Source organism: Oncorhynchus tshawytscha, linkage group LG13 (genome assembly GCF_018296145.1).
Source record: "Oncorhynchus tshawytscha isolate Ot180627B linkage group LG13, Otsh_v2.0, whole genome shotgun sequence".
NCBI lineage: Eukaryota > Metazoa > Chordata > Actinopteri > Salmoniformes > Salmonidae > Oncorhynchus > Oncorhynchus tshawytscha.
In genome coordinates this window covers 35978124-36004267 of record NC_056441.1, presented here as the reverse complement: position 1 = coordinate 36004267, position 26144 = coordinate 35978124, and the positions used below count along the sequence as shown (strand labels likewise).

The following is a 26144-nucleotide window of genomic DNA, read 5'->3' as shown; positions in this document are numbered from 1 at the left end:
GAGAAGAGTTCAAAGTTAGAGACCATTTTCAAGTTATTTTTTATTTCAAACAACTGGATGATGCATCAATACAGCTATTACTGTTACTCATAACCATTATTGCTATTTGCTGTTATTACTACTGACATCACAACCAGCTACGTAGTCATTAGAGGCATATTATGATTGTTATGTCAAATGAAACCAGTGACACTCAACACATTGGCACACAACCATACATTTTTTTTTTAAAAACACATTTTTAAAAAACAATTGTCCAAACCGCTAACCACTAGGGGTGTCCCCGGAAATAAAGGGGCAAAAAAATACTCTTATTATCGTCATTAATATACCATCATCTCTAAAACAATAAATGTCAAAAAAAAAGGAAGCAAGTGGAAATTCAGTTCATGTTAGGGGGCAGTGAAATCCCAAGAGGAATAAAAAGCGCTTGTAGTTTCCATGGGAACAGTGATGTCAGATAGTGTGTGAAGAAGAAGAGTTCAGTTGTGGGTTGAAGGGAGTAAAGCACTGGCGCCTGTGTGTGTCTAGATTGCACAGATTAAGCACATTTTTCCAGTCAGTTTTTAAGTATCATCAAACACAAAATAAACTCCACATGGTCTCTTCCTCCTTTTGTCTAACTTATTTTGTTTGTACTGTAACTTTAAGGCAATAGAGGTTTCAAAACCTTGTCTCTTCCCTATATTGCTCTGTCAGTCTCCTTTTAAGAAGGACTTTTCTGGTCTGGAAGAGAATTGATCAGCTTGTTACAAGAAACATAGATATACATTCTATTACATATTAGGATGTATTTCTAGTTCTCTGTTACCTATCCACGCAACGTCACCCCTCCCCACCTGTATCGCTGAAGGCACTATTAAACAAATGTCTCACTCGTCCTCTCTTTCTCCCTCCCTTTACACCCCTCCCAGCTTTGTCTGTTCTCTGTGTCTGCCTGTCTCCCCCTGTCTGGTCTTTCCCCTGGCTCTTTGGCCCAATTTAAAATATCTTATAAGAGTGTGCAGCGTTTCTTGGGCTTGGTCTCTGGCGGCTCCAGCGCGGCCAAGATGGCCTCATCAAACACGTTCTTCAGACCTCGCTGAGAGAGAGAGAGAGAGAAGTCAATTTACTCATTGATCCACTATTCTAGTTTCACAATGTCCACAGTTGCACTATGAAAGGCTGTCAACAGTCGCCATCATCCGCTAGTAGTTCCTAGTGAGAAAGTATGACATCAAGACAACGAAGGACAGAGGTCGACAGAGTGAGAGGAAGTTACTTTTCAGAAACCATTCAAGTCACTTACACCCACCATTTCCTGTTTTACCTGAATGAGGGCCAGAGACTCAGTAGATAGAGATTGTCTCTCTTGCCCACATGTGTACACACACACACACACACACACACACACACACCTGGGTGAGGGCGGAGCACTCAACGTATTTGACGGCCCGGAGGTCCCGGCACAGCTTGTCTCCGCTCTCAGGGGCCAGGGGCCGCTGCTTGTTCTTAGCCAGCTTCTCCACTGTGTTGCTGTCGTCCCTCAGGTCCATCTGGGTGCCCACCAGCAGGAAGGGTGTACGCGGACAATGGTGGGAGATCTCTGGGACCCACTGTGGGAGAAGGGGGGGGGGGCATATTAGGATCACACCCAGGTTTTGATCCTGGGTAATACAGTGGGGCAAAAAAGTATTTAGTCAGCCACCAATTTTTCAAGTTCTCCCACTTAAAAAGATGAGGCCTGTAATTTTCATCATAGGTACACTTCAACTATGACAGACAAAATGAGAAGAAAAAAAATCCAGAAAATTACATTAGGATTTTTAATGAATTGATTTGCAAATTATGGTGGAAAATAAGTATTTGGTCAAAAACAAAAGTTTATTTCAATACTTTGTTATATACCCTTTGTTGGCAATGACAGAGGTCAAACGTTTTCTGTAAGTCTTCACAAGGTTTTCACACACTGGTGCTGGTATTTTGGCCCATTCCTCCATGCAGATCTCCTCTAGAGCAGTGATGTTTTGGGGCTGTTGCAACACAGACTTTCAACTCCCTCCAAAGATTTTCTATGGGGTTGAGATCTGGAGACTGGCTAGGCCACTCCAGGACCTTGAAATGCTTCTTACGAAGCCACTCCTTCGTTGCCCGGGCGGTGTGTTTGGGATCATTGTCATGCTGAAAGACCCAGCCACGTTTCATCTTCAATGCCCTTGCTGATGGTAGGCTTTGTTACTTTGGTCCCAGCTCTCTGCAGGTCATTCAATAGGTCCCCCCGTGTGGTTCTGGGATTTTTGCTCACCGTTCTTGTGAACATTTTGACCCCACGGGGTGAGATCTTGTATGGAGCAGCTCAAATAAAACCAAGAAAAATGACAGCACGACACATGAAGGTCAGTCAATCGAGAAAATGTCAAGAACTTCAAGTTTCTTCAAGTGCAGTCGCAAAAACCATCAAGCACTGATGAAAGTGGCTCTCATGAGGACAGCCACAGGAAAGGAAGACCCAGAGTTTGCTGCAGAGGATAAGTTCATTAGAAATCGGCAATTATTGCAGCCCAAATAAATAAATGCTTCACATAGTTCAAGTAAAAGACATATCAACATCAACTGTTCCGAGGAGACTGCGTGAATCAGGCCTTCGAATTGCTGCAAAGACCCGCTGTGTCTTTGTGAGACGCGGAGTTGGTGAACGGATGATCTCCGCATGTGCGATTCCCACCTTGAAGCATGGAGGAGGTGATGTGATGGTGCTTTGCTGGTGACACTGTCAATGATTTATTTAGAATTCAAGGCACACTTAACCAGTATGGCTACCACAGCATTCTGCAGCGATACGCCATCCCATCTGGTTTGCGCTTAGTGGGACTATCATTTGTTTTTCAACAGGACAATGACACAACACACCTCCAGGCTGTGTAAGGGCTATTTGACCAAGAAGGAGACTGATGGAGTGCTGCATCAGATGACCTGGCTTCCACAATCACCCGACCTCAACCCAATTGAGATGGTTTGGGATGAGTTGGACTGAAGAGAGAAGGAAAAGCAGCCAACAAATACTAAGCATATATGGGAACTCCTTCAAGACTGTTAGAAAAGCATTCCAGGTGACTACCTCATGAAGCTGGTTGAGAGAATGCCAAGAGTGCACAAAGCTGTCATCATGGCAAAGGGGAGAAAAAGAACATTAACCCCAACTAACAAAACACACACAATGCTATGTTTACAGAGAAACCTAGGTGTAAAGACATGGGCTTGAAAACACAAGTCACACGTGTGTGTGTGTTGTGTTTTGGGGGTGTTGGGAAGGGCAGAAAACAAATTTATGTTCTAGCAAATGGACAATAAAGTTGTATTCCACACACACCTTCTCACGGACATTCTCAAAAGAGGAAGGTGATACAACAGAGAAGCACACCAGGAAGACATCTGTCTGAGGGTAGCTGAGTGGTCGCAGTCTGTCATAGTCCTCCTGACCTGGGGAGGGCGACAGAGAGACAGCAACATTTTTGGGGATTTTACGTCAAGGATACCTTTCATATGCAAGGAAAAGTCTAAATAACACAACTACACAATGGACTCTACATGATCTAGTTTATATTTGAGCTTGGTGGACTAACACAAGCAGACTAACCCACAAACACAAAAACTTGTTTAGACACGATGGTAAATGCTATAACTACATAGGCTAGTTACCCATGCAATGTTAAATGCTTAGATGCCTGGAGAGAAACAGGATCCGTAAGCACCGTGTGAAAGTAAAACAGGCAGACCATGGTGAGTGAGAAGAAGGTATTACAAGTCGAGGCTCAAGACACTGTAGTTAGGAAGCGCTCACGTAGAGAGAGAGTGAGAGTGAGAGAGAGCGGCCATTTTGTTTTACCTGCTGTATCGAACAGCCCCAGAGTGTAGGGCTCCCCTCCGATCATCACTGTCACTGCATAGTTATCAAACACCTGAGGAAGAGACAGATAGAGGATCAAGGATCATTGATTTTATATTTACCGTAATTTCCGGACTATAAGCCGCTACTTTATTCCCACACTTTGAACCTCGCGGTTTATACAATGACGCGGCTAATTTATGGATTTTTCCCGCTTTCGCAAGACTCATGCCGCCGCCAAAAAACTGAGCACCGTCACATAATGTGACGTAAATCGAGCACGCTCAAACTTCCCATCATTCTGATTACGGTAGTCATTTTGTCACCCTCATCATGGCAAAGACACGGAGAAATGCATATGATGCAGCTTTCAAGTTGAAGGCGATCGATCTGGCTGTTGGAAAAAGAAATAGAGCTTCTGCATGGGAGCTTGGCCTTAATGAGTCGATTATAAGACTTTGTAAACAGCAGCGTGAGGAACTGACTCAGTGCAAAAAGACAACAAACCTTTCAGAGGGAAGAAAAGCAGATGGCCCAAAGTATTTGCAGCCACTCGACATCAGTGTAAATCGTGCATTTAAGGTGGCGCTCCGTGTTCAGTGGGAGGCTTGGATGACAAGTGGGGAGAAATCCTTCACTAAAACGGGCCGCAGGCGAAGAGCATCTTATGGTCAAGTCTGCCAATGGGTCCTGACAGCTAGGAGCACTGTCAAAAAATCCACTATCATCAACGGGTTTCGAAAGGCTGGACTGCTGCGTGTTGAAGGGGCAGCATGAGCTCAGCGGGGTATTTGCCTCCGGATGAAAGTGACGAGAGCGACAATGAAAACGATCCAACATCGGATGAAGCAATTCTGAGGCTATTCAACTCCGACACCGAAGGAGATGACTTCAGTGGTTTCAGTGCACAGGAGGAGGCTTGGTAGGCTACTGTTTTAATTTTTGTTACAAGCCGTGTTTCGTTAAAGCCTATTTATTTTTGTTACAAAGCCGTGTTTCGTTTAAAGGCTGTGTAAAGTTCATTTGTTTCAATGTACCGGTAGGCACCTGCGGCTTATAGACATGTGCGGCTTATTTATGTACAAAATACATATTTTTTAATAATTCAGTGGGTGCGGTTTATATTCAGGTGCGCTTAATAGTCCAGCAATTACGGTATTTTAGTATTTATTTATTTTAGTATTTATTTTCCAGTAAAAAATATTTTTAAAAATCATACACAGCATACATTTTTTTTTAAAGTAACAGGGATATCACAAAAAAGGCAGACTTATTTCCATTGTCATCCCTAAAAATATATATATGTATATTTTTAAAGGCGATTGAAAAGTCTCTAGTAATCGGTTCTGGATAATGGTAAGGGAGTTGAGGCAGTGGGCTGGAAAGGCAGTATAGCTTGAGTGGAGGGCATCGTTGGTACATCCAGGGAGAAACAAATACAGGCCCGGAGCGTTTCGTCAGGGCACCAACACGGGGTTCTCTGACCTTCAGTTCATCCGCAGGAGCCGCTTCTCTGCAGGTACTGGTCCTCCATTGCCGAAAATGTGGCAACTGGGTAATGCCACGGCTGCTGAAAAAGTGCTCAAAGAAGACTCCACACGGATAGTAGTTAGGAACCAGTCCTTTAGCCTTCTCTGCCATCCCTGGACATTGCATGCAGTTGTTGTCGTCAATTCCAATTTTTTTTTAAACGTGATGCATTACTTCAAACCAAATAGCCAGCTACATACGGTGCATTCGGAAAGTATTCAGACCCCTGGACTTTTCCACATTTTGTTACGTTACAGCCTTGTTCAAAAAATGCATTGGACATTATTTGGAAAGGTGCACACTTGAGTTGACAGTGCATGTCAGAGCAAAAACCAAGCCATGAGGTCGAAGGAATTGTGCTTAGAGCTCCGAGACAGGATTGTGTCGAGGCACAGATCTGGCAAAACATTTCTGTAGCATTGAAGGTCCCCAAGAACACACTGGCCTCCATCGTTCTTAAATGGATGAAGTTTGGAACCACCAAGACTCTTCCTAGAGCTGACTGCCAGGCTAAATTGAGCAATGGGGGAGAAGGGCCTTGGTCAAAGAGGTGACCAAGAACCCGATAGTCACGACAGAGCTCCAGAGTTCCTCTGTGGAGATGGAAGAACCTTCCAGAAGGACAACCATCTCTGCAGCACTCTACCAATCAAGCCTTTACGGTAGTGGCCAGACGGAAGCCTCTCTTCAGTAAAAGGCACAACAGCCCGCTTGGAGTTTGCCAAAGGCACCTAAAGACGCTCAGACCATGAGTAACAAGATTGAACTATTTGGCCTGAATGTTAAGCGTCATATCTGGAGGAAACATGGCACCATCCCTACGGTGAAGCATGGTGGTGGCAGGATCATGCTGTGGGGATGTTTTTCAGCAGCAGTGACTGGGGACACTAGTCAGGTTTGAGCGAAAGATGAACGGAGCAAAATATAAGTCCATGAATGTCCTTGAGTGGCCAAGCCAGAGCCCGGAGTTGAATCCCATCGAACATCTCTGGAGACACCTGAACAAGAATACAGGCCTTTGGCTTTTAAGCACTGTATCCATATTCATATCCATATTCATATATCCATATTCATATATATAGCCTAGGCCTACAGTGCATTCGGAAAGTATTCAGACCCCTTCACCTTTTCCACATTTTGTTACGTTCAACCTTATTCTAAAATATATTAAATCGTTTACCCCCTCAATCGACACACAATACCCCATAATGACTAAGCAAAAACAGTTGATAAATTTTAGCAAATTTAATAAAAGTTTTAAAAAAAATCACATTTACATAAGTATTCAGACCCTTTATTTCACCTTTATTTAACCAGGTAGGCTAGTTGAGAACAAGTTCTCCTTTACAACTGCGACCGTGCCAAGATAAAGCAAAGCAGTGCGACACAAACAACAACAGAGAGTTACGCATGGAATAAACAAACACAGTCAATAATACAATAGAAAAAGTCTATATACAGTGTGTGCAAATGAGGTAGGATAAGGGAGGTAAGGCAATAAATAGGCCATAGTGGCAAACTAATTATAGCAATTAAACACTGGAGTGATAGATGTGTGCAAGTAGAGATACTGGGGTGCAAAGGAGCAAAATAATAACAGTATGGGGATGAGGTAGTTGGATGGGCTATTTACAGATGAGCTATGTACAGGTGCAGTGATCTGTGAGCTGCTCTGACAGCTGGTGCTTACAGCTAGTGAGGGAGATATGAGTCTCCAGTTTCAGTGATTTTTGCAGGTCGTTCCAGTCATTGGCAGCAGAGTATTGGAAGGAAGGTGGCCAAAGGAGGAATTGGCTTTGGGGGTGACCAGTGAGATATACCTGCTGGAGCGCATGCTACGAGTGGGTGCTGCTATGGTGACCAGTGAGCTGAGATAAGGCAGGGCTTTACCTAGAAACAACTTATTCATGACCTGGAGCCAGTGGGTTTGGTAACGGATATGAAGCGAGGGCCAGCCAACGAGAGCATACAGGTCGCAGTGGTGGGTAGGATATGGGGCTTTGGTGACAAAACGGATGGGACTGTGATAGACTACATCCAATTTGCTGGGTAGAGTGGATCGGTAGGATAGTCAGTTTTACAAGGGTATGTTTGGCAGCATGAGTGAAGGAGGCTTTGTTGCGAAATAGGAAGCCGATTCTAGATTTAATTTTGTATTGGAGATGCTTAATGTCAGTCTGGAAGGAGAGTTTACAGTCTAACCAGACACCTAGGTATTTGTAGTTGTCCACATATTCTAAGTCAGAACAGTCCAGTTCATCAGCTGTCCGGGTGGCTGGTCTCAGACGATCCCGCAGGCGAAGAAGCCGGATGTGGAGGTCCTAGGCTGGCATGGTTAGACATGGTCTGCGGTTGTGAGGGCCGGTTGGACGTACTTCCAAATTCTCGAAAAAAGACGTTGAAGGTGGCTTATGGTAGATAAATTAACATGCAATTATCTGGCAACAGATCTGGTGGACATTCCTGTAGTCAGCATGCCAATTGCACACTCCCACAAAACTTGAGACATCTGTGGAATTGTGTTGTGTGACAAAACTGCAAATTTTTATAGTGGCTTTCTATTGTCCCCAGGACAAGGTGCACCTGTGTAATGATCATGCCGTTTTAAATCAGCTTCTTGATATGCCACACCTGTCAGATGGTTGGACTCACAGTAGGCCTACATCAATTCATTGATTAGGATCTCCATTAGCTGACAGCTAGTCTCAATGGGGTCCGACACATAACGAAAAATACATTACCATCCCTGTACTTTAGATTTGTGTGTGCTTTTGTGAAATTGTTAGATATTACTGCACTGTTGGAGATATACACAAGTATTTCGCTACACCCGCAATAACATCTGCTAAACACGTGTATGTGACCATTTCAAATCTAATCAAATCAAATCAAATCAAATTTTATTTGTCACATACACATGGTTAGCAGATGTTAATGCGAGTGTAGCGAAATGCTTGTGCTTCTAGTTCCGACAATGCAGTAATAACGAGCAAGTAATCTAACTAACAATTCCAAAAAAAAAAAACTACTGTCTTATACACAGTGTAAGGGGATAAAGAATATGTACATAAGGATATATGAATGAGTGATGGTACAGAGCAGCATAGGCAAGATACAGTAGATGATATCGAGTACAGTATATACATATGAGATAAGTATGTAAACCAAGTGGCATAGTTAAAGTGGCTAGTGATACATGTATTACATAAGGATGCAGTCGATGATATAGAGTACAGTATCAACGTATGCATATGAGATGAACAATGTAGGGTAAGTAACATTATATAAGGTAGCATTGTTTAAAGTGGCTAGTGATATATTTACATAATTTCCCATCAATTCCCATGATTAAAGTGGCTGGAGTAGAGTCAGTGTCATTGACAGTGTGTTGGCAGTAGCCACTCAATGTTAGTGGTGGCTGTTTAACAGTCTGATGGCCTTGAGATAGAAGCTGTTTTTCAGTCTCTCGGTCCCAGCTTTGATGCACCTGTACTGACCTCGCCTTCTGGATGACAGCGGGGTGAACAGGCAGTGGCTCGGGTGGTTGATGTCCTTGATGATCTTTATGGCCTTCCTGTAGCATCGGGTGGTGTAGGTGTCCTGGAGGGCAGGTAGTTTGCCCCGGTGATGCGTTGTGCAGACCTCACTACCCTCTGAGAGCCTTACGGTTGAGGGCGGTGCAGTTGCCATACCAGGCGGTGATACAGCCCGCCAGGATGCTCTCGATTGTGCAACTGTAGAAGTTTGTGAGTGCTTTTGGTGACAAGCCGAATTTCTTCAGCCTCCTGAGGTTGAAGAGGCGCTGCTGCGCCTTCCTCACGATGCTGTCTGTGTGAGTGGACCAGTTCAGTTTGTCTGTGATGTGTATGCCGAGGAACTTAAAACTTGCTACCCTCTCCACTACTGTTCCATCGATGTGGATGGGGGTGTTCCCTCTGCTGTTTCCTGAAGTCCACAATCATCTCCTTAGTTTTGTTGACGTTGAGTGTGAGGTTATTTTCCTGACACCACACTCCGAGGGCCCTCACCTCCTCCCTGTAGGCCGTCTCGTCGTTGTTGGTAATCAAGCCTACCACTGTTGTGTCGTCCGCAAACTTGATGATTGAGTTGGAGGCGTGCATGGCCACGCAGTCGTGGGTGAACAGGGAGTACAGGAGGGGGCTCAGAACGCACCCTTGTGGGGCCCCAGTGTTGAGGATCAGCGGGGAGGAGATGTTGTTGCCTACCCTCACCACCTGGGGGCGGCCCGTCAGGAAGTCCAGTACCCAGTTGCACAGGGCGGGGTCGAGACCCAGGGTCTCGAGCTTGATGACGAGCTTGGAGGGTACTATGGTGTTGAATGCCGAGCTGTAGTCGATGAACAGCATTCTCACATAGGTATTCCTCTTGTCCAGATGGGTTAGGGCAGTGTGCAGTGTGGTTGAGATTGCATCGTCTGTGGACCTATTTGGGCGGTAAGCAAATTGGAGTGGGTCAAGGGTGTCAGGTAGGGTGGAGGTGATATGGTCCTTGACTAGTCTCTCAAAGCACTTCATGATGACGGATGTGAGTGCTACGGGGCGGTAGTCGTTTAGCTCAGTTACCTTAGCTTTCTTGGGAACAGGAACAATGGTGGCCCTCTTGAAGCATGTGGGAACAGCAGACTGGTATAGGGATTGGTTGAATATGTCCGTAAACACACCGGCCAGCTGGTCTGCGCATGCTCTGAGGGCGCGGCTGGGGATGCCGTCTGGGCCTGCAGCCTTGCGAGGGTTAACACGTTTAAATGTCTTACTCACTTCGGCTGCAGTGAAGGAGAGACCGCATGATTCCGTTGCAGGCCGTGTCAGTGGCACTGTATTGTCCTCAAAGCGGGCAAAAAGTTATTTAGTCTGCCTGGGAGCAAGACATCCTGGTCCGTGACTGGGCTGGGTTTCTTCCTGTAGTCCGTGATTGATTGTAGACCCTGCCACATACCTCTTGTGTCTGAGCCGTTGAATTGAGATTCTACTTTGTCTCTGTACTGGCGCTTAGCTTGTTTGATAGCCTTGCGGAGGGAATAGCTGCACTGTTTGTATTCAGTCATGTTACCAGACACCTTGCCCTGATTAAAAGCAGTGGTTCGTGCCTTCAGTTTCACACGAATGCTGCCATCAATCCACGGTTTCTGGTTAGGGAATGTTTTAATCGTTGCTATGGGAACGACATCTTCAACGCACGTTCTAATGAACTCGCACACCGTATCAGCGTATTCGTCAATGTTGTTGTCTGACGCAATACGAAACATCTCCCAGTCCACGTGATGGAAGCAGTCTTGGAGTGTGGAGTCAGCTTGGTCGGACCAGCGTTGGACAGACCTCAGCGTGGGAGCTTCTTGTTTTAGTTTCTGTCTGTAGGCAGGGATCAACAAAATGGAGTCGTGGTCAGCTTTTCCGAAAGGGGGCGGGGCATGGCCTTATATGCGTCGCGGAAGTTAGAGTAACAATGATCCAGGGTCTTTCCACCCCTGGTTGCGCAATCAATATGCTGATAAAATTTAGGGAGTCTTGTTTTCAGATTAGCCTTGTTAAAATCCCCAGCTACAATGAATGCAGCCTCCGGATAAATCGTTTCCAGTTTGCAGAGAGTTAAATAAAGTTCGTTCAGAGCCATCGATGTGTCTGCTTGGGGGGGGATATATACGGCTGTGATTATAATCGAAGAGAATTCTCTTGGTAGATAATGCGGTCTACATTTGATTGTGAGGAATTCTAAATCAGGTGAACAGAAGGATTTGAGTTCCTGTATGTTTCCTTCATCACACCATGTCACGTTGGCCATAAGGCATACGCCCCCGCCCGTCTTCTTACCAGAGAGATGTTTGTTTCTGTCGGCGCGATGCGTGGAGAAACCCGCTGGCTGCACCGCTTCGGATTGCGTCTCTCCAGTGAGCCATGTTTCCGTGAAGCAGAGAACGTTACAGTCTCTGATGTCCCTCTGGAATGCTACCCTTGCTCGGATTTCATCAACCTTGTTGTCAAGAGACTGGACATTGGCAAGAAGAATGCTGGGGAGTGGTGCACGATGTGCCCGTCTCCGGAGTCTGACCAGAAGACCGCTTCGTTTCCCTCTTTTTCTGAGTCGTTTTTTTTTTTTTGGTCGCTGCATGTGATCCACTCGGTTACACTGGTTGTAAGGCAGAACTCAGGATCCGCATCGCGAAAAACATATTCTTGGTCGTACTGATGGTGAGTTGACGCTGATCTTATATTCAGTAGTTCTTGTCGGCTGTATGTAAAGAAACCTAAGATGACCTGGGGTACTAGTGTAAGAAATAACACGTAAAAAAACAAAAAACTGCATAGTTTCCTAGGAACGCGAAGCGAGGCGGCCATCTCTGTCGGCGCCGGAAGTACTAATGTACCAATTTGAATACAGACGAAAGACTTTACAATTTAAATACATTTACATGTAGTGTGTATGTATGTATGTGTGTGTATGTGTGTTGGTTTGGTTTACATCAAATCAAATTTTAATTGGTCACATACACATAGTTAGTAGATGTTAATGCGAGTGTAGCAAAATGCTTGTGCTTCTAGTTCCGACCGAGCAGTAATATCTAACAAGTAATCTAACAATTTCACAACAACTACCTTACACACACACACACACACACGTGTGTGTAAAATAATGAATAAGAATATAATATATGGATGAGCGATGTGTGTGTGTGTGTGTGTGTGTGCATCCATCAGTTACAAATACATACACACAAGTAGGTCACATGGGGAGAGGCGTTGTGCCGTGAGGTGTTACTTTATTTGTTTCTTTTTAAAAACAGGTTTGCAGTTCACTTAAAATACTGTACGTTTCCTTGAAATTGTTCTGGGACTGGGGACTTTGAAAAGACCCCTGGTGGCATGTGTGGTGGGGTAAGTGTGTGAGTTAGTGCTGTGTGTAAGTTGACTATGCAAACAATTAGGAATTTCCAACACATGAATGTTTCTTATAAAAACCAGGAAGTCACGGAGTCAGTCTTTCCTCAACTCTCAGCCAAGAGAGACTGGCATGCGTAGTATTTATATTAACCCTCTGATTACAATGAGGAGCCAGACGTTCTGGGCCAGCTGGAGCTTAACTATGTCTTTCTTTGAAGCACTTGACCATATGACTGGACAATAACAATAACTGGACTTGCTTTTTGGAGTGTAGTGTCAAAAAGCAGAGCACCTCTTTATTATGGACAGACCTCTCCCCATCTTTACAACTACTGAATCTATATGGTACAGGTGTGGATACAGGAATATGGTTATGCTGTTTCATAACCTATTTTCGTAACTTACAGTGCCTTGCGAAAGTATTCGGCCCCCTTGAACTTTGCGACCTTTTGCCACATTTCAGGCTTCAAACATAAAGATATAAAACTGTATGTTTGTGAAGAATCAACAACAAGTGGGACACAATCATGAAGTGGAACGACATTTATTGGATATTTCAAACTTTTTTAACAAATCAAAAACTGAAAAATTGGGCGTGCAAAATTATTCAGCCCCCTTAAGTTAATACTTTGTAGCGCCATTTTTTGCTGCGATTACAGCTGTAAGTCGCTTGGGGTATGTCTCCATCAGTTTTGCACATCGAGAGACTGAAATTTTTTCCCATTCCTCCTTGCAAAACAGCTCGAGCTCAGTGAGGTTGGATGGAGAGCATTTGTGAACAGCAGTTTTCAGTTCTTTCCACAGATTCTCGATTGGATTAAGGTCTGGACTTTGACTTGGCCATTCTAACACCTGGATATGTTTATTTTTGAACCATTCCATTGTAGATTTTGCTTTATGTTTTGGATCATTGTCTTGTTGGAAGACAAATCTCTGTCCCAGTCTCAGGTCTTTTACAGACTCCATCAGGTTTTCTTCCAGAATGGTCCTGTATTTGGCTCCATCCATCTTCCCATCAATTTTAACCATCTTCCCTGTCCCTGCTGAAGAAAAGCAGGCCCAAACCATGATGCTGCCACCACCATGTTTGACAGTGGGGATGGTGTGTTCAGGGTGATGAACTGTGTTGCTTTTACGCCAAACATAATGTTTTGCATTGTTGCCAAAAAGTTCAATTTTGGTTTCATCTGACCAGAGCACCTTCTTCCACATGTTTGGTGTGTCTCCCAGGTGGCTTGTGGCAAACTTTAAACGACACTTTTTATGGATATCTTTAAGAAATGGCAGTATCTTGGACCTGCCTGGTGTGTTCCTTGTTCTTCATGATGCTCTCTGCACTTTTAACGGACCTCTGAGACTATCACAGTGCAGGTGAATTTATACGGAGACTTGATTACACACAGGTGGATTGTATTTATCATCATTAGTCATTTAGGTCAACATTGGATCATTCAGAGATCCTCACTGAACTTCTGGAGAGAGAGTTTTCTGCACTGAAAGTAAAGGGGCTGAATAATTTTGCACGCCCAATTTTTCAGTTTTTGATTTGTTAAAAAAGTTTGAAATATCCAATAAATGTTGTTCCACTTCATGATTGTGTCCCACTTGTTGTTGATTCTTCACAAAAAAATACAGTTTTATATCTTTATGTTTGAAGCCTGAAATGTGGCAAAAGGTCGCAAAGTTCAAGGGGGCCGAATACTTCCGCAAGGCACTGTATATCCCACCCACCCATGTCCTCTGGTCTGATGAAACAAAAATAGAACTGTTTGGCCATAATGACCATTGTTATGTTTGGAGGAAAAAGGGGGAGGCTTCCAAGCCGAAGAACACCATCCCATATCGTGGGGGTGCTTTGCTGCAGGAGAGACTGGTGCACTTCACTAAAGAGACGGCATCATGAGGAAGGACAATTATGTGGATATATTGAAGCAACATCTCAAGACATCAGTCAGCTTGGACGCAAATGGGTCTTCCAAATGGACAATGACCCCAAGCATACTTCCAAAGTTGTGGCAAAATGGCTTAAGGACAACAAAGTCAAGGTATTGGGGTGGCCATCACAAAGCCCTGACCTCAATCCCATAGACAATTTGTGGGCAGAACTGAAAAAGTGTGTGCATTCAAGGAGGCCTACAAACCTGACTCAGTTACACCAGCTCTGTCAGGAGGAATGGGCCAAAATTCACCAAACTTATTGTGGGAAGCTTGTGGAAGGCTACCTGAAACTTTTGACCCAAGTTAAACAATTTAAAGGCAATGCCACCAAATACTAATTAAGTGTATGTAAACTTCTGACTCACTGGGAATGTGATGAAAGAAATAAAATAAATCATTCTCTCTACTATTACTCTGACATTTCACATTCTTAAAATAAAGTGGTGATCCTAACTGACCTAAGACAGGGAATTTTTACTAGGATTAAATGTTAGGAATTGTGAAAAACTGAGTTTAAATGTATTTGGCTAAGGTGTATGTAAACTTCTGACATCAACTGTATGTACATACATACACATGAAAACCCCTCACTTTGGTTCCCTTGACAGAACAGTGTATGGTACTTACAGTGGTAAGTGGTCAAAGGGAACCATGTCGTCAACTAAGTAAGCCCTGATTTATACCACATGTACGCATGGAAGAACTACAAGTAGCTACACAAAATGGTATTGCGTAGAGAAACTACGTAGACTCGTGCAGCCCAGTCATTCATAACTTGGCGCAATAATGCCATTTTGCGTAGCGTGCTTGTGTTGCGTACGTAGGGTATCAGAATGTTTCACAGCGTTCTTGTTCCTCTTTAGGGGACTCCCTGTATAGACAAAGTCACATACTGTTCAGTAAAAATGAGGAACTGTCTGACTCAGCTCATCTATAATGTGCTGATGAAACCACTGTGCTTCGTGCTGAATTGCATTGCCATTTCTCGTTTTTTTTGTCTCCGTCGCACAATACTGCGTAGACAGTGACTACCGAAGGGCAGGTTCACGGGCGGTATCATTTTCAAGCTTTTTGTGTAGGTCAGAAAACTTTGAAGGAAAATTGTAACCCTGTGCTCAAAACACATCGTCTCTTAAACCAACCAGTGTTTCTCCCACCATTACATAGGTGGGTTCCAGAAAGTGACAAATTGCTGTAGGGAGTTCTTGACGTTGCTTTGGAAAATGTAGACTAGCGTGAAACACTAAATCACTGCTGCCATTTTTAGGTGTTCTATTTGAAAGGAGTCTTATGGCTGTCACCTGGGAATTAATAACAGTGTTAACTACTATTACTTTAGTGTACATGTTTGTCTTTATAGTGTGGAACTTGAGGGTCATTCCCTCAATTTGGGTGGGAGATTCCTGACATTCCTGCCCTGTGTAGTCACGAAACCACCAATTTACCTTCTTCCCTGGCTGTCCACTCCCTGTTTCATCTCAGGCCTCATCCTAGTCCATTCTTACACTTGAGTTTGAGCCTCCCCAGGCAACAAGGAGAGGAAGCTATTTCAGACCATTGAGATGCACCCACAAGTAGGGGTGTAATGGTTCACCAAACCCACCTGTTGCTGTTTTGGGGTCACGGTTCAGTTTTCGGTACAGCAGAAAAATAAAATTCCAACAGTTACTTTAGTTAGCAAAATTCAAAAGCACCCTATTTGTGGCACAGTTTCTGTGACATCATTCACAATGTTCCTGGCATTGTCTTTTAGCCATCAAGTAGAGTTCTAAAAAGTTGGACACATTCCGAAATGGACCTGGGGCATTCCCACCAAGACAAATGTGCATAAATATATTTTTCAATACAGAGACCTTTTCCGAACAGACCCGAGGATGACCAGTTCTGTATAGACGTGGTCGGATCAGAGTGAGGGAAGCAGCAGAAAAGTCCACTTGTAAGCTATTTTATTAACCAGAGCTGATACAGCGTGAAGGAGAGTAGGCGGAGGACAAACCATGCGGTGTGTGTCTTGTGATCGGGAGCAAGGAAGTGAAACGGGAGCAAGGAAGGAGGGAGAGGCAGCAACCAACCGAGCCGACTTGCGCGAGTAGACCAACTTCTAGCTTGTCATAGCTAGGTTATTTATCATCCAATATAATTACGTAGTACCTCTCGACTGCATCAAACCGAGAGAAGCTAGTTGGCTAAAATAGCTAGCTAGGCTAATTGAGTCTGCATGCACTTTCTTCCTGTCCTACAGTTAGTTACAAATAACACATAGCATATACTTCTCATTTGAACTAATTCCATCTTTCATTGATTAGATCATCTCCTAACTTGCTTTGCCACACACGGAGGCTCTATGACTTGGCGCTTTGATGACTTGGCACTTTGATGACTTGTGATTGGCCGACAAAAGCAAGCTACACGCCCCACTCTGCATAGGCTATTCTCGTTGAGCAGTGGAGAACATAATATTAGCTTTTTATCCACAACTCTGTCCATCGCCATTGTAGTTGACTGGAAAGCCAAAATGTTCCTAAACTGCAGATTTAAATTCTGGTTAATCCTTCCCACCACTCACCATCTACAGAGTTCCCGGCTACACCTCAGAGGTTAGTTTCAATTAAGATTCAAATTTGAATTACAACGTGCGCATAGGCTGTAGTTGTTTTAATCGAATTCCATACATTTTTCCCACTCAGATTTACTCACAAGTCAATGGCATACAACGCAGCATAGGCAAAACCTAGAGTAAAAAAAAAAAAAAAAATTTAAATTTGGAATGCATTAATTCGGGTTCACAGTGCGTACCGAACAGAGGTCCTGGTACCGAACGGTTCGGTAGGAATATGTGTACCCTTACAGCCCTACCCACAAGTCATGCTTGCTAGAGTTGGGGTGCATCTCAATGGTCTAATATGTCTTCCTCTCTTTGTCACCTTTCCTTTAACTGCACTGAATATGATTGAACACTAGTGCTACACTGTATACCGAAACCTTTGTACTTTTTTGATACTAGAACATGAAAAGAGGTTCTACTGATTGAGAGAGGATCAAGTCTGTCTATCAGCGAAGCTGATGTCACCTTCTAGCGCGAGCACACCGTGTCTGCTCCACTTAGTCATTGCTAGCTCTAGCCTGTCCTGAGGAATCCCTGCACTCGCTGGGAGTCTGGGCTGCATCATGTTAACATCTGTGCAGGAAGTGTGTGGAGCTAACACACTTCAATAAAGCAACACGGCATGTAGAAATCTTGCAACTGTTAATTACTGTTCGCAAAACAAAGTTCATTCCAGACTAGAACACGTCACAATGCAAGAAGATACCGGTAGCTTCCAGCTATTCAGAGCAACTTTTCTTGCTAGCTTCCAGCTGAAGCTCACATCAATTCACTACCCTAGAACTTTGTTTGTGATAATACGCAAACCATAACACACAATATGCTTATTTCAAAGCTGATTGTCACCAAAAACCATACAGTCATATCCAAAAAACGTTATTCATTGGGCAAGTTTGTTTTGCATGGCCCGGTACCCCGGGTTTGTGCAGATTTCTCCTCAGGATCAATGGGATGGTCGAAATGAGCAAAGCTTGCCGAGCCAGGACACCGGACGAAGTAAAAAAACTAAAATTTAAAAAACTATTTACCCATTCACTTCGTCTTCCTCGCCTCAGTCACGTTTCTCTCACTGTGTGTGTGTGTGTGTGAATGATGTCATTAGGTCTTAAAGAGCACACTTTGATAAAATAAGAGATTGCTTCTTTTATGCCAATGTTGTTGATCAGTACAATAAAATAAGTTCCAAATGGAAAGAAAACAGATTGTTTTTCCATCTGTGCACTTTGGCTAATATGCCGTCTCTTTTTGCTGTAGTATCGTTTCGGTATTGAGTATCGTGATGGTATTGATTGTAACCTGGAATCAAAGTCAAATTTCTGGTATTATGACAACACTATTGAATACTGCCAGAATATGAAAGAATTGGAGAGGTGAAAGCAATCTATCATAGGCTTATTTCCTTCACCTCTCATGTGTTTTTATACACCAGCGCTGAAAGACGAAAGCGAGGAGGCCCCTTTTGACTATTAAGATGCAACCATGGACTTCAGTCTGCCACACACCATTGGTCTGCTTATCCGTTATTGGGTTGAGAAACCATGGGAGGCTGCGCTTTTAACGGGAAGTTCAAGTTTAGACATAAAAACAGTGAGGCGTTGGGGCATGCAGTGGAAAGGCGCGGCAGGCAGCACACATTGAAGAGCATCCAAGCAAAGTCAGAAACACATCTCTGATCACCATGACGATAATGTGTTTGGACAGAGCCAGGCCTAACACCACAGGCCAACATGAACACACCCAGTTGGACCTGACTGGACGTAGAGGACTGAGTCGACAGACTCTCTCTGCCAGGCTCTCTCTGCCAGGCTCTGGTACATCACTGTGCTGATTACTGCCAGAGAGAAAGATGGGCTTGATAAAAATAGCTACTCATCACACAATGTCTGCAGCACCCCAGTACAGTGCTGGGGGGGGGGGGTGCTTAGTCGAAGTTTCAACTTAATGTTGAGAGTTAGAATAGTAGAACACAAGGTGCAATTTCTAAATTTGTTTGTGCATCAGCAGTTTATCTTGTTATGTCAGTCACTGATAGCTGACATGTGCTAATTGACTGACTAAAATGTTTTTGATTACTAAGCCAGTTTAGCGGCCAGCTACCTGGTTGCAAGTTTGAATCCCCGAGCTGACATGGTACAAATCTGTCGTTCTGCCCCTGAACAAGGCAGTTGACCCACTGTTCCTAGGCCATCATTGAAAATACAAATTTGTTCTTAACGGACTTGCCTAGTTAAATAAAGGTCAAATAAAGGTGAAAAGGCTTGTAGCCCGACTGCTTTTTGGTCCATAACCACTTCCATAAAGTAGAGTCTTTTCAGCTACAAAACAAATACCTTCTCTTATCAAAACCCATTCTATACGTGATTCTAAATGTGAGATTCTGCACAGATCAAGAATTACAGACAGTGTGTGGAGGCTTTTGCTCCCGCCCAGCACTACACACACTGGATTCATTCAATAGCGGTTTAAATTTGATTAGTTGAAACAGAAATGTGTTAGAAAATGGTCTGGAACAAATGGCACAAACTGCAGCAGCTCCTGTTGCACACCCCCTAGTCTAGACACTTGACAAACCCCAACACTTGGCCACGCCCCGCTCAAAGACCTTTCTTGACAACACTCCAATCAGTGCCACTCACCGTGGGGACGTATTCCGAGGGGAACTTGTTGGTGGTGTAGGAGATCAACAGGCAGGTCTTTCCCACTGCACCGTCACCCACTACCACACACTTTATGGTCTGCATCTGTATGGATGGAGGGAGACAGACAGACACAGGGTTAAATGTACTGATTGATGCTGGTGAAACTTCAGACCAATCAGGGAAGACAAAAAAATCTGCAAATGTATTTTTGGTAGCTGTAGTCATAATTTAGATTAGAGGTATGTGTCATTGGTTTATCTCACTAAGTATAAAATATATTGAGAGAGAGAGAGAGAGGCAAGATAATACATCATGAGAGGGTGGGCACAAGAGTGAGAGCAGACACAACCATTGTATGACTCATTGGCCACAGACCCAACAGTGTGTTTGTGAATAACAAGTGGTAAGAATTCCAACCATCTAGATCGCTCAAGTGCACACAATAGGCTGTCAGACAGTAATACACCGTTCACAGCACAAGGCCCTATGACCAGTATGTTGCTGAGCAACGACTCGTATTGTTAAATGCGCTACATGGTCAATACGCTTTCTGCAATGGCCGTATAGCATTTACTTTAATGCGGCCTCCGCAGAAGTCAGGCCAAACATATTTTTTTGCGCGTCATGGAGCAGCGCAGAGCTGTTGTCAAGGAAGTGACTTTGTATTGATACAGGACCTCCCGCCCTCACCTAATCATGTCAATGCGGAGCAATACCGAGCCCTCCGCATTGTTACACAATTTGAGAGGCCAAGGCGATGCGGAAGAGTGCCTCCAGAGGCCCAGGAATTGCGTCACACCACCCATACGGCTCCGCCGAACACACTTTCAGAACAAGCATAAATGGTCTCTTAGAGCAGAGACAAGACCATCTCGTCATTATATAGAGTATCTCTTATTTACATCACCATTTCATCAATGAGGGTCTTGTGATTATTTTGACGGTTGGGAGTATGACATAAGTAATTAACAACAATGCTAGTTCTAAATGCTTTCCAAAAAAACATACGAATCAAAAAAAATATGACAATGTATCCGCCTTAACGTTAACTATCACACGAGGATTGCAGGCAAGCAAACACTGGGAAATATGCTAGCCAACCTCTAACGTTAGAAGCAAGTTATTTCCTAAAAAATGGTTATTTACTGTACCATAACATGCATGGATAATGTGGGCACAATTATAGCTAACCAACTTTTTTGTAGCACTTTCAAACCTTGCTAATTGCTACATTGTTGCTTACTAGCTACTGTTAGCTAGCTAACGTTAAGGTTACTGGCTGTCACTTCCGCATACAAATGTTCGAGGTAAGGTGAAGGTAGCAAGCGAACTAGCCAATAAAAAAAGGGGGGAAAACACATGTAAAGTTTGAATCATACTAAATCTCAACTAGAGCTTGCCAAACCGACTAAACAGAGCGTTTTATATTTGGCTAACGTTACCTATCATAGGTCGCTAGGCTAACGTTAGCTTGTTAGCTAGCTAAATTCCAGACGAGGCCTGTAAAACCGTTTCGCCTCAATCATTTTCAGTGCCATGTCTTTTTTTTAAACAATGAAGTAAAAGTAAACAAAAACGAATGCTATTTTCCCAAGCTGCTATGTAGACACATAGCACGTAACGTTAACTAGTTAAAAACAACAAACAAAAGATAGCTAACGTTCTTAGCAGCTAACAAGCTAACAACACTTCTTAGCAAGCTGGTTAGCTAGGTGTCAACTGCTAATGCCGTTGTTTAAAAATAAATACATACACTAAGTTGTTCCAAATGTAAATATGTACTCTTTCTACATAATATACATTTCGCGATTTATCTCAAATCAGACTTAGATTGCAAAAGTTTCGCTACCGTATCAATCCAACACAGGCGTTGTCACATCCGGGATTCATACACATGATCACTGTAAAGGAGGCGTTTCATTCAACACAGCCTCCAATATTCTTGAGGTTCATCTGTGGCTCATCATATGGCATTTAGTGAGTATATCTTCTACATTTGATCTACCCTCCCGTTTAGTTATATAAGAAAATCTAGAGAGCCAAAGAGAGAGACATCCTCCAAAGAGACTACATACATTGTCCTTGGCAAGACAACCTTGAAAATCTTTTATTAGGGCAGGTAGGTGATCTTCAATGGAGAGGGATTGACATTGGCAAAACGTTTTTCACTTAACATAATTAATGAATCTGCGGTATTGATTTACTGATCAGTGCACATTGAGAGTCTGTAAACGTTCAGGTTCAGAGCAAGCCCGGAACTGAGTCATGCCACAGGAGATTTGAGCTAGGTGAGGCGAGTAAGCACGACTGAATGTTATTCTAGCAGGAGTGAATAACGCATTTTTTTAAACAGTGGGTTACTTGTGAGCATAGTGAATTTTGGGGAGGATCGCTTGCCTGGCAATCCAGATTCCTTGTTCCGGCCAAATGCTAGGCCACACCCACACAAGTAGTTTGGATCTCCCATAGAGATAGATAGAGGACACATTTTTGTGTCTGTGACATTATAGCATCTGTGACAGCATGGGCAGTGGCCGTTGAGGCTATCTCCATTTTAAAGTAGTTATTTTTCTTCTTAACTATTGGACCATCAAATCTTATTGGTCACATACACATGATTAGCAGATGTTATTGCGAGTGTTATGTTATTGCCAGCTGCCAAACTAAACTATTAGCGAAATGCTTCTGCTTCTAGTTTGACAGTGCAGTAACATCTAATAAGTAATATCTAACAATAACACAACAAATGTAAGTAAAGGAATGGAATAAGAATATATAAATATATGGATGAGCAATGATAGAGCGGCATAGGCTAAGATATAATATAATACAGTATATACATATGAGATGAATAATGCAAGATAAGTAAACATTATTAAAGTGGCATTATTGAAGTGGCAGCAGCATCTCTGTGTTTAGTGATGGCTGTTTATCAGTCTGATGGCCTTGAGATAGAAGCTGTTTTTCAGTCTCTCGGTCCCAGCTGTGATGCACCAGTACTGACCTCGCCTTCTGGATGGTAGCCAGGGTTAATAGGCAGAGGCTCGGGTAGTTATTGTCCTTGATGATCTTTTTGGCCTTCCTGTGACATCGGGTGCAGTAGGTGGCCTGGAGGGCAGGTAGTTTGCCCCTGGTGATGCGTTGTTCTCTGGAGAGCCCTGCAGTTGTGGGTGGTGCAGTTGACATACCTAGCGGTGATACAGCCCGACAGGATGCTCTCAATTGTGCATCTGTAAAAGTTTGTGAGGGTTTTAGGTGACAAGCCACATTTTTTCAGCCTCCTGAGGATGAAGAGGTGCTGTTGTGCCTTCTTCACCACACTGTCTGTGTGGGTGAACCATTTCAGTTTGTCTGTGATGTGTACACAGAGGAACTTAACTTTCCACCTTCTCCACTGCTGTCCCATCGGTGTGGATAGGGGGGTGGTTCCTCTGCTGTTTCCTGAAATCCACGATCATCTCCTTTGTTTTGTTGACATTGAGTGAGAGGTTATTTTCCTGACACCATACTCCGAGAGCCTCCACCACCTCCCTGTAGGCTGACTCGTCGTTGTTGGTAATCAAGCCTACTACTGTTGTGTCATCGTCTGAGATCCCCAAGGATTGGAAAGCTGCCGCAGTCATCCCCCTCATCAAAGGGGGAGACACCCTGGACCCAAACTGTTACAGACCTATATCCATCCTGCCCTGCCTATCTAAGGTCTTCGAAAGCCAAGTCAACAAACAGGTCACTGACCATCTCGAATCCCACCGTACCTTCTCCGCTGTGCAATCTGGTTTCCGAGCCGGTCACGGGTGCACCTCAGCAACACTCAAGGTACTAAACGATATCATAACCGCCATCGATAAAAGACAGTACTGTGCAGCCGTCTTCATTGACCTTGCCAAGGCTTTCGACTCTGTCAATCACCAAATTCTTATCGGCAGACTCAGTAGCCTCGGTTTTTCGGATGACTGCCTTGCCTGGTTCACCAATTACTTTGCAGACAGAGTTCAGTGTGTCAAATCGGAGGGCATGCTGTCCGGTCCTCTGGCAGTCTCTATGGGGGTGCCACAGGGTTCAATTCTCGGGCCGACTCTTTTCTCTGTATATATCAATGATGTTGCTCTTGCTGCGGGCGATTCCCTGATCCACCTCTACGCAGACGACACCATTCTATATACTTTCGGCCCGTCATTGGACACTGTGCTATCTAACCTCCAAACAAGCTTCAATGCCATACAACACTCCTTCCGTGGCCTCCAACTGCTCTTAAACGCTAGTAAAACCAAATGCATGCTTTTCAACCGATCGCTGCCTGCACCCGCATGCCCGACTAGCATCACCACCCTGGATGGTTCCGACCTTGAATATGTGGACATCTATAAGTACCTAGGTGTCTGGCTAGACTGCAAACTCTCCTTCCAGACTAATATCAAACATCTCCAATCGAAAATCAAATCAAGAGTCGGCTTTCTATTCCGCAACAAAGCCTCCTTCACTCACGCCGCCAAGCTTACCCTAGTAAAACTGACTATCCTTCCGATCCTCGACTTCGGCGATGTCATCTACAAAATGGCTTCCAACACTCTACTCAGCAAACTGGATGCAGTCTATCACAGTGCCATCCGTTTTGTCACTAAAGCACCTTATACCACCCACCACTGCGACCTGTATGCTCTAGTCGGCTGGCCCTCATTACATATTCGTCGCCAGACCCACTGGCTCCAGGTCATCTACAAGTCCATGCTAGGTAAAGCTCCGCCTTATCTCAGTTCACTGGTCACGATGGCAACACCCATCCGTAGCACGCGCTCCAGCAGGTGTATCTCACTGATCATCCCTAAAGCCAACACCTCATTTGGCCGCCTTTCGTTCCAGTACTCTGCTGCCTGTGACTGGAACGAATTGCAAAAATCGCTGAAGTTGGAGACTTTTATCTCCCTCACCAACTTCAAACATCAGCTATCTGAGCAGCTAACCGATCGCTGCTGCTGTACATAGTCTATTGGTAAATAGCCCACCCATTTTCACCTACCTCATCCCCATACTGTTTTTATTTATTTACTTGCTCTTTTGCACACCAATATCTCTACCTGTACATGACCATCTGATCATTTATCACTCCAGTGTTAATCTGCAAAATTGTAATTATTCGCCTACCTCCTCATGCATTTTGCACACATTGTATATAGACTCCCCCCTTTGTTTTCTACTGTGTTATTGACTTGTTAATTGTTTACTCCATGTGTAACTCTCTGTGTTGTCTGCTCACACTGCTATGCTTTATCTTGGCCAGGTCGCAGTTGCAAATGAGAACTTGTTCACAACTGGCCTACCTGGTTAAATAAAGGTGAAATAAAATTTAAAAAATAAAAAAATCTGCAAACTTGATGATTGAGTTGGAGGTGTGCATGGCCACGCAGTCATGGGTGAAGAGGGAGTACAGGAGGGGGCTGAGCACGCACCCTTGTGGGGCCCCAGTGTCGAGGATCAAGCGAGGTGGAGATGTTGTTTCCAACCTTAACCACCTGGGGGGCGGCCCGTCAGAAAGTCCAGGACCCAATTGCACAGGGTGGGGTTGAGACCCAGGGCCTCAAGCTTAATGATGAGCTTGAAGGGTACTATGGTGTTGAATGCTGAGCTATGCAATGAACAGCATTCTTACATGGGTATTCCTATTGTCCAGATGGGATAGGGCAGTGTGTAGTGTGGTGGCGATTGCAAAGTCTGTGGACCTATTGGGGGGGAAGCAAATTGAAGTGGGTCTAGGGTGACAGGTAAGGTGGAGGTGATATGATCCTTGACTAGTCTCTAAAAGCACTAAATGATGACAGAAGTGAGTGCTACAGGGCGATAGTCATTTAGTTCAGTTACCTTTGCATTCTTGGGTACAGGAACAATGGTGGCCATCTTGAAGCATGTGGGGACAACCGACTGGGATAGGGAGAGATTGAATATGTCTGTAAACACACCAGCCAGCTGGTCTGCGCATGCTCTGAGGACGCGGCTAGGGATGCCATCTGGGTTGGCAGCCTTGTGAGGGTTAACACATTTAAATGTCTTACTCATGTCGGCCATGGAGAAAGAGAGCCCACAGTCCTTGGTAGCGGGCCGCGCTGGTGGCACTGTATTATCCTCAAAGCGGGCAAAGAAGGTGTTTAGTTTGTCTGGAAGCAAGATGTCGGTGTCAATGACGTGGCTGGTTTTCCTTTTGTAGTCTGTGATTGTCTGTAGACCCTGCCACATACGTAAATAATACATAAAAAAAGCAAAATACTGCAAAGTACTAGAAGGACTAGAAGCAAGGCAGCCCTCTCTGTCGGCGCCATCTTGAGCATGATGACCCGATTGGACATGATTCCAACCGGGTCATCTGGAGGGATCAGCCAATGAAGCTAGAAGTCCCACTCAGTTGACTACATTAAAATGGTGGAAGCCCTCAATGGCGCTGCTCTTACTAAAATAGCTTTTTGGCTACTAGAGTTCTCTATCATTCTCTATGGTAACCCCCAACACTTCACCAGAGAGGAAGAGGTGAAGTGAGAGGGATAAATGGATCCAAAATCTGTCTTTTGTTGGTCTTCTCCAGCAGGTGTTTTTTTTTATTTTTTCGCTCACCATGCAAGGAGTTTTTGTATTGCAGTTGATGAGTGTCGAATTTGATCAACAACATGTTTTTTTCCTATACC

The 26144-nt window shown here is 44.1% G+C and overlaps 2 protein-coding genes across 7 annotated transcripts in view; one reads left to right on the top strand and one right to left on the bottom strand.

Moving 5' to 3' along the window:
* Positions 1 to 22: 22 nt before the first annotated feature.
* Positions 23 to 21458, bottom strand: LOC112264818 (cell division control protein 42 homolog). Of its 3 annotated transcripts, none has more exons than XM_024441674.2 (6): positions 21323 to 21458; positions 19471 to 19575; positions 3866 to 3938; positions 3350 to 3459; positions 1398 to 1595; positions 23 to 1081 (listed from the first exon to the last, which is right to left on the bottom strand). In XM_024441674.2, exons 2-6 carry the CDS (start codon positions 19573 to 19575, stop codon positions 992 to 994), a joined length of 576 nt encoding a protein of 191 aa, XP_024297442.1. In that variant the 5' UTR covers positions 21323 to 21458; the 3' UTR covers positions 23 to 991. The 3 variants fall into 3 exon arrangements, with proteins under 3 accessions (XP_024297442.1, XP_024297444.1, XP_024297443.1); XM_024441676.2 differs by having other exon boundaries at positions 1422 to 1595; XM_024441675.2 differs by having other exon boundaries at positions 21227 to 21357.
* LOC112264817 (gamma-enolase) overlaps positions 16699 to 26144 on the top strand; it is a 33612-nt gene continuing 24166 nt past the window's right edge. Inside the window, exon 1 of one of the 4 annotated variants that reach the window (XR_006078614.1) lies at positions 16699 to 16826. Coding sequence is in view for 2 of the 4 variants with exons in the window: in XM_024441670.2 (XP_024297438.1) it covers positions 16745 to 16826 (82 nt within the window). In the remaining 2 variants the exon portion in view is untranslated. The other 3 variants (XM_024441670.2, XM_024441671.2, XM_024441672.2) reach the window with 3 other exon arrangements.

Coding starts and splice junctions, on each gene's coding strand:
- LOC112264818 (XM_024441674.2), bottom strand. CDS start 19,575: ATGCAGACCATAAAGTGTGTGGTAGTGGGTGACGGTGCAGTGGGAAAG. Junction 3,460..3,865: donor GGGGCTGTTCGATACAGCAG/GTAAAACAAAAT, acceptor CGCCCTCCCCAG/GTCAGGAGGACTATGACAGA. Junction 1,082..1,397: donor AGTGCTCCGCCCTCACCCAG/GTGTGTGTGTGT, acceptor TCTCTCTCTCAG/CGAGGTCTGAAGAACGTGTT.